The 13,675-nt window shown below is 37.6% G+C and overlaps 1 protein-coding gene across 4 annotated transcripts in view; it reads right to left on the bottom strand.

The window, feature by feature from the left end:
• The window catches only part of LOC306859706 (utrophin-like), a gene marked incomplete at its 3' end in the record, with an annotated part of 219,628 nt that overhangs the window by 142,856 nt on the left and 63,097 nt on the right, over positions 1 to 13,675 (bottom strand). For all 4 annotated transcript variants that reach the window (XR_013783329.1, XM_079400906.1, XM_079400905.1 and 1 more), the window contains exons 35-45: positions 13,462 to 13,641; positions 12,682 to 12,810; positions 12,175 to 12,345; positions 11,913 to 12,089; positions 11,395 to 11,523; positions 7,757 to 7,996; positions 6,755 to 6,927; positions 4,604 to 4,754; positions 3,007 to 3,182; positions 2,800 to 2,935; positions 1,433 to 1,582 (exon numbers count right to left, since the gene is read on the bottom strand). Coding sequence is in view for 3 of the 4 variants with exons in the window: in XM_079400906.1 (XP_079257032.1) it covers positions 1,433 to 1,582; positions 2,800 to 2,935; positions 3,007 to 3,182; positions 4,604 to 4,754; positions 6,755 to 6,927; positions 7,757 to 7,996; positions 11,395 to 11,523; positions 11,913 to 12,089; positions 12,175 to 12,345; positions 12,682 to 12,810; positions 13,462 to 13,641 (1,812 nt within the window). The remainder of the gene's footprint in view (positions 1 to 1,432; positions 1,583 to 2,799; positions 2,936 to 3,006; positions 3,183 to 4,603; positions 4,755 to 6,754; positions 6,928 to 7,756; positions 7,997 to 11,394; positions 11,524 to 11,912; positions 12,090 to 12,174; positions 12,346 to 12,681; positions 12,811 to 13,461; positions 13,642 to 13,675) is intronic.

Here is a 13,675-nt window from a genome sequence, read left to right on the forward strand (position 1 = left end):
CTCTGTGTCCAAGCACATTAATAGAGAGGTGAAGGGAAGGACAAGATGTGGTAGAAAAAAGTGTACAAGCAATAGGGATAACCGCACCCTGGAGAGGATTGTGAAACAAAACCCATTCAAAAATGTGGGGGAGATTCACAAAGAGTGGACTGCAGCTGGAGTCAGTGCTTCAAGAACCACCAGCACAGACGTATGCAAGACATGGGTTTCAGCTGTCGCATTCCTTGTGTCAAGCCACTCTTGAACAAGAGACCGCGTCAGAAGCGTCTTGAGTGGACTGCTGCTGAGTGGTCCAAAGTTATGTTCTCTGATGAAGGTAAATTTTGCATTTCCTTTGGAAATCAAGGTCCCAGTGTCTGGAGGAAGAGAGGAGAGGCACATAATCCACGTTGCTTGAGGTCCAGTGTAAAGTTTCCACAGTCATTGATGGTTTGGGGTGCCATGTCATCTGCTGGCGTTGGTCCATTGTGTTTTCTGAGGTCCAAGGTCAACGCAGCCGTCTACCAGGAAGTTTTAGATCACTTCATGCTTCCTGCTGCTGACCAACTTTATGGAGATGCAGATTTAATTTTCCAACAGGACTTGGGACCTGCACACACTGCCAAAGCTACCAGTACCTAGTTTAAGGACCATGGTATCCCTGTTCTTGATTGGCCAGCAAACTCGCCTGACCTTAACCCCATAGAAAACCTATGGGGCATTGTGAAGAGGAAGATGCAATACGCCAGACCCAACAATTCAGAAGAGCTGAAGGCCACTATCAGGACAACATGGGCTCTCATAACACCTGAGCAGTGCCACAGACTGATCGACTCCATGCCACGCCACATTGCTGCAGTAATCCAGGCCAAAGGAGCCCCAACTAAATATTGAGTGCTGTACATGCTCATACATATATATATATATATATACACACACACACATATATACACACATACATATACACACACTCCGGCATCATCAGAATTAGCCGAAAATTGCCCGTGTCAGGTACAGATTTACTATATATTTCTAGTGAAAACTGGGTGAAATGATTTAATTGTGGAAATGCAGCAGGGTTAATGCATTTCTGTAGGTCAAAACCCAGAAATGAGTTTTAGCACTTCTGCTTCCACTGTCATGAAGTCAATGGCTCTTTTGAATGGCTTTTTGGCTCAAACTCAAGATATTTTCATGCTTTATTTCATGGCATTAAATACACCAGTAAACCCTGTGTTTTTTTAAGCTTTTACTCATCTTGTTTGCTAACAAGTGGCTCTTCTAAATATAAAAATCCATGTCATCACTGAGGCGCTCTATTGCGTGTCTCATTAAAATGTTCCAGAGAGACAGCCGTGTAGATGTGAAAACATGAGGGCGACGTTCAAAAAAAGGGGTAGAAAGATAGAGAGAGAATTTGTTGTGATTGTGTGCTATGGAGTTGATTTCGTACTTTACTCCAGCTGATGTTTATCTGCCTGATTTTATTCATCTGAGTGTCTCTGTCCAGAGGACTCAGACTGGAGTTTGACAAGATCTGAGAGCCCGTTTTATTCAGCCACGATAGCGTCTCATTCTGACCATCCATCTCCTCCGTCAAGGCCTGAGAGATAGAGAGAGCGTTAAAACAGACATTCTGAGGCACTAGCTGCTGTTTTGGGGAGTAATCAATTAAAATGGTTTATAATTAATACTTTTTATAATTGAAACCTTTTTAACCTAACTTTTTTGAGCTTTTAATTTAGGGGTGTTTTAGTGTTAATAGTTGCATTTAAAGTAAATTTACACAACCATTCAAAAGTCTGGGGTCTTTCTTTCTTTCAAAAACTAATTTTTATTCAGCAAGGACACATTCGATGTTTCAAAAGTGACGGTAAATACATTTGTAATTTTTGACATTTTTATTTCAAATAAATGCTATTCTTTTGAATTTCAAAAACATGGACAATATTAAGATGTAATAAGATACTAAGAATGTTTCTTGAGCATCAAATCAGCAGATTACACTTCGGAAGGATCATGTGACACTGAAGAATGGAGACTAAAAGACTAATAAAACAAATTAAAATAAAAAAATCTTACCAATCCCAAATTTCTCAGTGGGAAATATGTGTGTGCTTGAGTTTTGAGTTACTAATGTAACAACAATAATGTAAACTAAAACTAAAATTAAATAAAAATTGTAAACTGGTCAAATATTGAACCGTTTTCTCGGGCATGTTTAAGTGTAAACAGTAAATCTTAAATTAAAAGTCCATTTAAATCATTCTGAAAATGATCTGTTAAGACCTCAACGGATTTCTTAACTAAATACAGAACATAAAGCACAAAATAAAAATAAAAACAAAAATAAGCCACTGCTGAAACTAAAACTAAACTGAAATTTGAAAGTAGCACTACAATCAATTTAACTGAAAATGATAGAATACAATGTGTAAAAAAATATTATTAATAATAAATGACAATATTAAATAATGACTAGATTTTTTTTATGTTTGGTCACACTTTTTGAGGTCCAATTCTTGCTATTAACAAACCATTAACTATGACTTCTGCCTCAAAAAACTCCTAATTTGCTGTTTATTAATAGGTAGTTGTTAAGTTTAGGTATTGGATAGGATTAGGGATGTAGAATATGGTCATGAAGAATTATGTGCTTTATAAATACTAATTAACAGCCAATATGTTAATAACAGGCATGCTAATTAGCAACTAGTTAATAGTGAGAATTGTTCCCTAAACTAAAGTGTTACCTTTTTTTCTTGAATACTATCAATGCAGTTAGTCAATGAAGCAGGTGTGTGTGTGTGTGTGTCGAACCTTGAGCTCTCTGAGGCTCATGTCGGTGGCTGAAACGGGCAGCGTCGCCACGGCAACCTCTGTGTGCTCCAGCCACTGAGCCAAGCCAGCGGTCCTCTGAACCACATCCATCACGGCGGGGTCCTCACCCATCAACCTGCACAAACAGCGTTTAGTACATACACACACACACACTGATTTGTGAGTTTGTCCTGCGGTCCGGCTAACCTGCGCTGGCGCTCACACACTTCTCTCTCGACGTGCGCCCAGCGGAGTCTCAGAGCGTCCAGCTTCTCCTGCAGCAGAGCGGCGTCAGGTGACGACACCTGACCGATGATGTGCTCTCCAGACCGGCTAAGAACCGCCACCACAGACTGATGAGAGGCCAGACCCTCCTCCAGATCCTACACACACACACACACACACACACACACACACACTGGGTTAATGGACGCTTGACCTGTCAGAAACAGGACGTTGCCAATTCTCTTCATATGCAAATGAGGGCAAGAAATGAATCTGACCTTAATTTGTATTTGAGGACAATTTCATGTTCAACTCGCACTCTTTCAGTACTTTCAGACCCAGAAACACACACACACACACACACACACTCTCTCTCTCTCTCCAAAGCTCTGCCAGACTGTAAGCAGGCATGAGTCTAACGATGAATGTCCTCGTTTGAGTTTTCTGTGTTAATTGCAGGGGAAGAGGTGACTGTGACAAACATCGTTGGTTTATTTTGCTTGTATGCTAGAAATCATCTCTCTTTTATACATTTAATTGTGAGTTAGAAGTGCTTGTTGACTTAATTATCATATAATTATCACACAATTGTCAATTAGCATCTCAGAGAATGAACACTGATCTCCATTAACATTCATGGTTAATGACTACTCCCCTCTATAATTATGTTCTGTGATTTTTTTTCTGCCTTTTCCGTTCACAGTATGACATTTTGTTGACATTTACATAGATATTAATGCATGTGGAAGATGCTTTTATCTAATACTGAAATGTATTCCAGCTATAGATTTTATGGGAACTGAACCCATGAACGTGTAAGTGCAAAAATTATTTGCAAAGCAGCAAATGTACATAAAAAAGCATAATTGAATTGTAAAAATGACCCTGGCTGATTTAAATTATTTAAATCTGTCAAATGAAACGTCTGTCATGATTTGCATATCTACTGACAAATTTGACCATAATGTAAATGTTTCAATGAGAAGCTTACCAAGGATTCATAAATTAATTGAAGAGATTCATATTTAACATGTTTACAACCTAAAAGTTTGCGGTCAGTAAGATTTTTTTTTTTGTTTAAAGAAGTGTCTTCTGCTCAAAAACATAGAAAAACAGTAATATTGTGAAATATTATTCCAAATTAAAATGGGTGATTTCTATGTGAATATATAGTAAAATGTCATTTATTCCTGTGATCAAAGCTGAATTTTCAGCATCATTACTCCAGTCTTCAGTGTCACATGACCCTTCAGAAATCATAATAATATGCTGATTTATTATCAATGTTTGAAAAAGTTGTGCTGATTTTTTTTTTTGTTGGAAAATTTATTTATTTATTTTTTTAAATCTTTACAGTAACTTTTTATCATCAATTTATTGTCATATTGTCATTGTTGATATATATATATATTTTTTTTTTAGTTTATCTGAACTTTCTATAAAACACTTTCATTTTCTCAGTTCGCTCGTCATTGGTATTTGAAACTACAACCTATCGGTTAGCAGATCTTTAACCACTATGTCATTATGGAGCAGGTCATAACAGATTGGATCTGTGACCTCTGACCCTGCGTCTGACCTGTTGCTGTGCACGAGCGCGATCCAGGTCCAGCTCTCCGTCTGGTCCGATCCCGTCTGCCAGGATCTGTTCAGTGTCGCTCAGCCACTGCGAGAGATCGTTCATATCGCAGTGAAACTGCCTCCACTCCTCCACAGCTTGATCAAAACACCTGCACACACACACACAATGATTTCCTCACATTACATGCATTTCCTCAATTAAACACAACTGCACTGTGAGTTTCAAATCATTTATCTCGTTCTCAAGCAAGTGTGGCGTGTTAGCACAAGAGATGCATTGATACCACTCGCCAGTAAATCTATCAGACAGAGAGCACCCTCAAGCACTCCGTATCAGCGTCACAAATTCCTTTCTCTGAGAGGACGAACACATACGGCTGCTCGAGCTGACATTACATTCATCAAAACATCTTAATGATTCACTCACAGAGACTGCAGCCCTATCTGACAGATCACTGTTCAATAAGTTAAAACTGCAGCTGAAAGTGCTGCTATTGTTAACTAAGATTGATTCATTACTTGAAATAAAATAAATAAATACAAATATTTGATGAAAAACCCAATATTCTTTAAACTAAAACTGAAATACATTTTAATTTTTCATAAATATGAAAAAATAAAGCACTAAGTAAATTTAAAGTAATGTTAAAATGAAAACTGAAATTGTAAAAATGAAAGACTAGTTTAAAATATGAATAAATAACATAATAGGCTGATTAACTTAGGAATTGACTGAAAACTAGTCTGCTCAAGCTAGCCAGTAAGAACCTGCCGTTTCATATTAAACCAGCTAAACTAACACCCTTCTTCACTGGAAATGCTTTTCTAACTGTATTGGTCATCAGCATGCTTAAAGTGGTTACGCCAGCTAGCCAGAATCATTTTCTGGAAATGAACGTTGGTCTTTTCGGCAGGGAACTCTGGGTCTTCCTCATGTCAGCGGGTGTCTATAAAACTGGGTCACATTTCTGTTTAACAGTGTGGAAAGCAGGCGGATTTCACTTCAACTTCCTGTGTGACTGACTTCTGACAGAGATGAAATCCTGCTCACCTCAGAGAAGAATCCACCTCTTAAATTATTAACTTTGAGTTCTGAAGTCAATCTCAAGAAAACATGTTTTCAACCCATAATCAAAGGAAAAATATGATGAATTATATTTTGCATGAAGAAAAGGAAGCCTATTTAGGCCTGTGTTAGCATCATGAGATTATATTCATGACAATCGTGCAATTTTTCCATAAATCAAGTTACAGCAGACTTTTTTGCAATTCTCGTTTTTTCTCAAAAATTGTTGGTTTTAGAATTATTTATATACTATTACGATTTTATTAATACGTTGACTTTAAATTTGACATTTTCAGTTATTATTATTATTTTATTTCAATTTTATTTATTTATATATTGGTTTGTTTGTATGTGTGTGTGTGTGTGTGTGTGTGTGTGCGCGTACCAATTTTGTAATGTGCTGTTGTTTTAATTTAGCTTGAAACTGTCTATTAATGTGATGTTTCTTTAAATCAGAAGATTTATGAAGATTTAATTAATGAAGGTTTGAGTAGTGAGATACTGGCATTGGTTTCTCTCTCTTCCTCATGCATTTATAACATCCAGGGACTTGTCACATTTCTCTATTGACCAATCATCAGCACATATTCTTCGATAGATACTGAGAGGGCATATCCCTCCAGCTAAATTCAGATTAGGGGTTGATTTATGGGTTTTTAAATTATTACATTTGCTGCCCCCAATCCTAAATGCATGAGCACATCCTTTCCTGGACTCCACCATTAGCATGTTATGAATGGGCAAAATAACATTAGGAAATCCACCTTCGATAAGGAGAAAATGAGGACATATATGCTTGAATGCTAACTCTTCCGAACTCACTGCAACCAACGCTCACAGATGTCCACCCGAAAGAGCATAACAATTAAAAAGATGGATAATTATGTCCTTCTTCATAACTAGAAATGCAATCTTATAATCACTCACACTTTATCCAACCAATGAAACATCATATCCAACAAATGAAATACAAACATTTTCTTCAGGTTCACTTTGTGACTACAGACCATAAAGGGGACATGGCGAAAGACTGCTCGTCTAGACAGGGAATTATGGGGAAATGCAGAGTCATTCGAGGCTCACCCTTTCCTCTGGCTGTACATGCGGTTGACTCTGTCCCACTCTGAGTTCAGCTGTGACAGGGCATCAGATATCTGTGCCATCTCCTGTCTGGAAGCTTCCAGAATCACATCAGGCTGGCGCTCATTAATCACTTCAACCTGCTCACCCAACCGCTCCAAACTCTCCTTTATATTCTAGAAACAGAGACACAGAAGTCAATACAAAACAAACAGAACAACTGAAAACACCCATTGCTCTAGTCAGTTTAGCCTCTATACACTCTTAGAAATAAAAGGTACAAAAGCTGTCACTGGGGCGGTACATATTTGAACCTAATGGGTAACAAAAGTGTACCTTTTGAAAAGGTACCGCCCCAGTGACAGCTTTTGTACCTTTATTTCTGAGAGTGTAGAGGACTGCTAGCGAACAGGAAGTTATTATGGTCAACAGCTTAGTTTACACTTTACGAGTAGACTGTAGTTTGGCAAGCTAGTTTCAAAGCAGTTTCCCCAACACTTGTAAAAGCATACTGATGCTTGTGACCCAGGAACACAAAACCAGTCATAAATAGCACAGATGTATTTGTAGCAATAGTAGAAAATACATAGCATGGGTCAAAATTATCGATTTGTCTTTTATGCCAAAAATCATTAGGATATTAAGTAAAGATCATGTTCCACAGAGATATTTTGTAAATTTCCTACCATAAATATATCAAAACTTAATTTTTGATTAGTAATATGCATTGCTAAGAACTTCATTTGGACAAATTTAAAGGCGATTTTTCTCAATATTTAGATTTTTTTTGCACCCTCAGATTCCATATTTTTAAATAGCTGCATCTCAGCCAAATATTGTCCGATCCTAACAAACCATACATCAATCGCATCAAAGCTTATTTATTCAGCTTCCAGATGATGTAGAAATTTCAATTGAAAAAAATTGACCGTTATGGCTGATTTTGTGGTCCAGGGTCACTTTGGAAACTGTTGTGTCTAAGCAAATTCCTGTAGTGTGTCTGACCCTGAGCGTGTCCTCCTGGCTGGAGAAATCCTCAAACAGACCTCCGCTGAGCTCTGAGGAGTTCAGGAGCAGCTCGTTGTCGGCCATGGCCAGCAGAACCTTATTAATGTCCAGCAGATAGTCAGACGGGGAGACCGATGCGCTCCTCTCATCCTGAGGAGAGAGGGATGACTCTGATCTCATGGGAGGAGAAAACGATGATTCGAGCACAACTGGCTGAGTTCTGACGATATGAAGCTCCTGCAGAGAGACAGAGAATATAGTGAATATAAGAATTTAGTGTGAGACATATGGTGTTTTCACACATTTAGCATTTGCTTACAATGTAACGCTGATGTAACACAGCTATAAAAACAAGGTGTTAAAAGTTGTAACAGCCATAATACAAACGCAAACATTTCTGTAACATAGCCGTTAGTCATAACATAGCTGTGAAATAGCCATAACACAACTGTAAACATAACAATCAGTAATTTAACACAGCTGTAACAAAACCATAAACAATGCTGTAACACAGCCATAACAAAACCAATAATCACAGCTGTAAAAATAGCCATAGCGTAACTGTAAAGTCATAATAAAACAATTGGGTAACAAAGTTGTAACAGATAAATACTATTGTAACACAGCAGCCGAATAATAGTTTTAGCACAGTTGTAAACATAAGTGCAACAGTCATAACACAGCCGGAGACATACACATAAACACAGCTGAAACAGTAGCTGTAGCCACTATAAAACAGTTGTCATAATGCAGCCAAAACATAACTTTAACATATCTGTAAATGTAGCAGTAAAATATCCATAATGCAACTAGCGATGCAACGATTATAGATTTTGTTGGTATGATTATAGTATGAGGAATAATCACGGTTTCATGATATTTACGATTATTATGCAATTATTCATTTCACAACATAAAACTCTCTTTACATATTAAAGTGTTATTTATTGCTGCCTTTTGAAACAGAAATAAACAGTAACCAAATACAGCACGAAATAGCAATAAAGAAAAAAATGTCCATCTCTCCCATTGGAATTTAAAAAATGTGACCTCTGCTCTGTAAACATCCTTGTCAGTATTTCCCTTTTGAAAATAACAAATGGAAAGAGATCACAAAAGTATTTAGTCATTTTCATTTTGTACATTCTATATTTGTTTTGGACCTGAGGTAGAGAAAAAAAAAAAATTATTACAAATCTTTGTGGTTTTCGTCTTATAAATACTACTATAACAGGGACAATAAATCACAAAGTTAATTAAGTATTATTATTAACTTTATTTATCCCACAGAGGACACTATTAATAATGAGGGGAATAAACTAAACTATTATTGAAATCATCCGTACGTATTCATTTAATAAAATGATTTTTGTCTCTGATAAGCACATCATTTTAAGCTGGTGCACAGCAAGTGTAACTTTGTTTTCATTTTTTGCAAGTTGCAACAGTTCTGTTCCTTGCAACAGAAATGCTCGGTTAATTAACCGTTATGACAATTAATTAACCGTGATGTTTTAATCGCTGCATCCCTAAATACGACCGCAAACATAGCCACAATCATTGTTTTAACAGCCGTAACACAGCCATAAAGAATGCTGTAATAAAGCCTTAGCGTAGCCAAAACACAGCTGTAAACACAGGCCTAGCTGTAAAATACCCATAACAGTCATAAACATAGTTATAAAGCCTTACCAGCTGTAAACACTGTTGTATCAGTCATAACACAGTCAAAACACATTTGAACACAGCCTTAAACGGAGCTGTAACAATAGACATAATCAATGCTGTTACAACTATCAACACAACTGAAACAAAGCTGTAATGGTTGTAAACAATGTTCTAACAGTCAAAACATAGCTATAACACAGCCGTAAATGTAGCTGTAGGATAGCCATAACAGCCATAAACAAAAATGTAACAAAGCTGAAACACTGTTGTTATGAAAGCCCATTTCCGCCACTGAATAAAAAAATTAAAAATGTCATTGTGACTTTTTATCTCACAATTCGGACTTTTTTTCACAGAATTGTGAGATATAAACTCACTGGAGTTATAAAGTTAGAATTGTGAGATATAAATTAAAAATTGCGAGATAAAAAGTCGCAATAACCTTTTTTATTTTCAATTCAGTGGCGGAAACAGGCTTCCATAGTTGTAACACACACAATGTAGGCAAAATATGACTTTTACAAAGATCTAAACATAGCATTAATACATCCATAACACAGCTGTAAACTCAATCATGACTGCAGCATAGCTATAACAGCCTTAATCACAGCTGTAACACTGTTACAATACCATAAAAAAGCTGTAACAGCTGTAAAGTATCCATCAATTCAAGCATGCACAAGGTCAGGATGTTCTGGTGCTATAAGACTTGTGCTGCATTCCAATTCGCATACTATCCATCCTAAATAGTATTCGAGAATAGAATCAGTATGTCCCAAATCATAGTATGCTTAAAAAAGTATGCCAAAGATTCCTGGATGGTCTACTACTACGAATTTGAAGTGCAGATCGATGCACACTCTAACAGCTAATATTGCCCACAACACATTACGCGGTGGACTAGGATTCGATTAGAACGGCAAACATGCATAAAACGTGTTAAAAAACTACATGGTAGTTTTATGTAGTTTATATGCACGGCCGACAGACAGGTAGAGAAAGGGATTTGAGTGATAAATAATCAATGTCTAACCTGATGAAAAAATATTTAAATGTCATCCACGTTATATTTCATCTGCAGCAACACTGTGAACTTTTATAATGATATGTATGGTCATTAACTTTAAAATGCATCATTATGCAAACATGAGCAGAGTTCTAGGCATGAAAGAGCAGCGATGTGCTTCTTTATTTCTCTCTAATATGGTAGGAAATCAAAATGTGGATGATGTTAACCGTGATAAGTCAAGTCACCTTTATTTATATAGCGCTTTTAACAATACAGATTGTGTCAAAGCACTTAACAGTATCAAATTGGAGGATAGAGTGTTAGTAATGTATAATAATAAGATTAAACATTACATTTTGAGTTAAAGGCATTTCATTATTGAATTCAGAGATGTCATTGTCTAGCTCAGTTTAGTTTAAATAGTATCTGTGAAATCAAATTGATGATAATCGCTAGAAATTAAGTGATGATTGACAAGAAGCAGCTATGACGAAGTAGTATGTCCCAAAGCTTGCCTACTATTCTGCTACATACTCAAAAGTATGTACTTTTTCTTCACAAAAAGAGTACATACTTTTAGGGCATAGTATGAGTAGATGAATTGGGACGCAGCATTGGAGTGGAAGAGTGGAACCAAAGGCAAGGTTCTGTCATTACGTCTTCCTCTTATAGACAACCCCATCACATTACACACAACTGCAAATGTAAACACTGTGTACATAAATTGCAGCCCACCAGCTTTTCAAACAGTAGCTACCTACTATTTCTGAAAGAACATTTTGATTTTAGAATCTCAAGAGAGTTTTAGATATGTCTGAATAGTAGCCATGCTATTAATAAACAGAAATCTGTTGCTAGAAATGTTAATACCGCAATTTCACGGGTTTTATGTGTGAAAGTGGCTTGAAATTCAGAGCCGGCGTTACGTGGCTGACATGTTAAGAGTGCATGAGATGACCTTGTAGCCTGTCTGGAGCAGCAGGAGTCTCCTGCGGATGTCTTCTCTTCTGTCCTCGTCAGGAACAGACAGTAGCACCTCCTCTCCTCTCCTCAGCACCTCCTCAACATGAGCTTTCTCCTCATCCAGCTAAAACACAAAAACACTCATTCAGGACAAACACATGACGCTTTATACACTGCTGTTTATGTAGACACCTGGTGTAAAAAGAGTGTGAAAAGGGGATTTTCTCAATATTTAGTTTTTTTTTGCACCCTCAGATTCCAGATTTTCAAATAGTTGTATTTCGGCCAAATATTGTCCTATCATAACAAACCATACATCAATGGAAAGCTTATTTATTCAGCTTTCAGATGATGTTTAAATCTCAATTTAGAAAATGTGACATTTAAGACTGGTTTTGTGGTCCAGTGTCACAAATATGCAAAAAAAAAAAATACATGGCCACCTACAAAATGTTATGCCATCTCATTTATGATTAAATTGTCATCAGATGTGTGTTTGAGATGTGTGTGTACCCTCTCATCATCAGGTGTGTGTGTTTCCTCCTGTTGCTCTCGGGCTCTGATAGTAGCTTGTAAGTCTGATTCGAACAGCTGCAGCTGTGAAGAGGAGAGAAGAGGAGCAGACCTCCCGTCTGCCACCTCCTGCTGCAGCCACACTGCCTCCTGTTTGACCTCCAGACCCGCAGACACCTGAACACAACACACACACGCTTAGCACTGGCTAATGAGTGCCTGTCCAGCGCCGCAGCTGGAAAACAAGCCACTGGAGTCGTACCTGAGCCGAGCTGATGTGCTGCGCCACCTTGTGGAAGTTGCGGTTGAGGTCGGCCAGTTTGGGCTCCACCAGCTCTCTGCACACCGGCCCTCTGCTGGTCATCAATATTACTGCCTGATCACGAGCGCTGTCCACACGCACGCTCATCCCCTCCAACTCACACAGCACAGCCTGCCAGACACACACAGAGCAGATTCAATACATTAATGCATCTTAATGCAATCATGCTTCACTAGACTAGAAAAAAAAAGTGTTTCTTGTCAAAAAATATGATTGTTTTTATCATCTTCTATCAAAATGTAATTAATTTCTCTGTCTCTGAAACATTTTCTTTGCTGCCGATATAATCTTGGTCATGGGGCAGAGCAAAAATAATATTAACCAACAATATTGTAGCCTAACATTTATGATCCAAACAAATCCTGATGGATCATGTTGAATATCCACTTTCACTGAAAAGACACAAATGACACAAATAACCAAGTCTGTGTGTGTGTGTGTTTTCACCTTCATCATTCTCTCTTTCTCGGCTGCAGGCATCTTCTCCATCTCATCCAGTCGTATCTCTGTCTGATAGAGCCATGTGCTGATATGAGCCAAATTCTCATCAAACATCTCCACCTCACGCCGGTGATTCTACAACACACAGAGCATGCATGATACAGCATATTTAAGTAAATGTGAAATATAATAGGTAAAAAGTAGTGCTGCTAACATATAAACATTTTTAATATTGTCATTATTTTGTTCTTAAATGGAATTATGCTTTACACTTTTCCATTTCCAAAACAATGTGTGTAGTATTGCTAGTATTGCTGCATTTGATACCTCTTGGAAGAATTGGAAATAATATTGTTATTATTATATAACATTACAATATAACATAAAACAAAAATGTTGTCCATCCAGTATTGGTTTAAGTCCTTATCTAAGAATAACAAAGATAATACAAATAATAATTACATATTATATTATATTATGCTCATAGGTGACATTTCAAACCTGTATATCTTTGATGTTAATGAAATTCTTCCAAACAGACTGCTAATGACTGAAACCTCCCATGTGAGTTGAGTATGCATATAAATGAGTAATTATGAAGGTCTTCCCCCATCATTTACTGATAAATGAGACTCCAGACACAAGCTCTGTTGTTTGTTTGTGTGTGTGTGTGTCTATCTTTCCAATCAGCCTTGACAAACCACACAGAACTGAATGAAGCAGTTGTTGGGATGATGTGAACCTAAACGAGTTAACTGTGTGATGTAGGTTTAAGCAGTCACTCACCAGAACAGCACTGAGCCAGTCCTCGATCAGCGTGTGCACACGCTCCCAGTCCTCGTTCAGCTCAAACAGCTGATCCTCCAGCTGAGCCTCGCTGCCCTCCACCAAGGCCTGCAGGGCGGCGCTGTTCTCCATCACCACCGACAGATCGCTCTTCTTGCGCTCAGACTCCTTCAACACGCCCTACAGACAAACACTCATGTAACACACACTCGGT

The sequence above is a fragment of the Barbus barbus genome, assembly GCF_936440315.1.
Source record: "Barbus barbus genome assembly, chromosome: 40".
In the NCBI taxonomy this organism is placed as follows: Eukaryota; Metazoa; Chordata; class Actinopteri; order Cypriniformes; family Cyprinidae; genus Barbus; species Barbus barbus.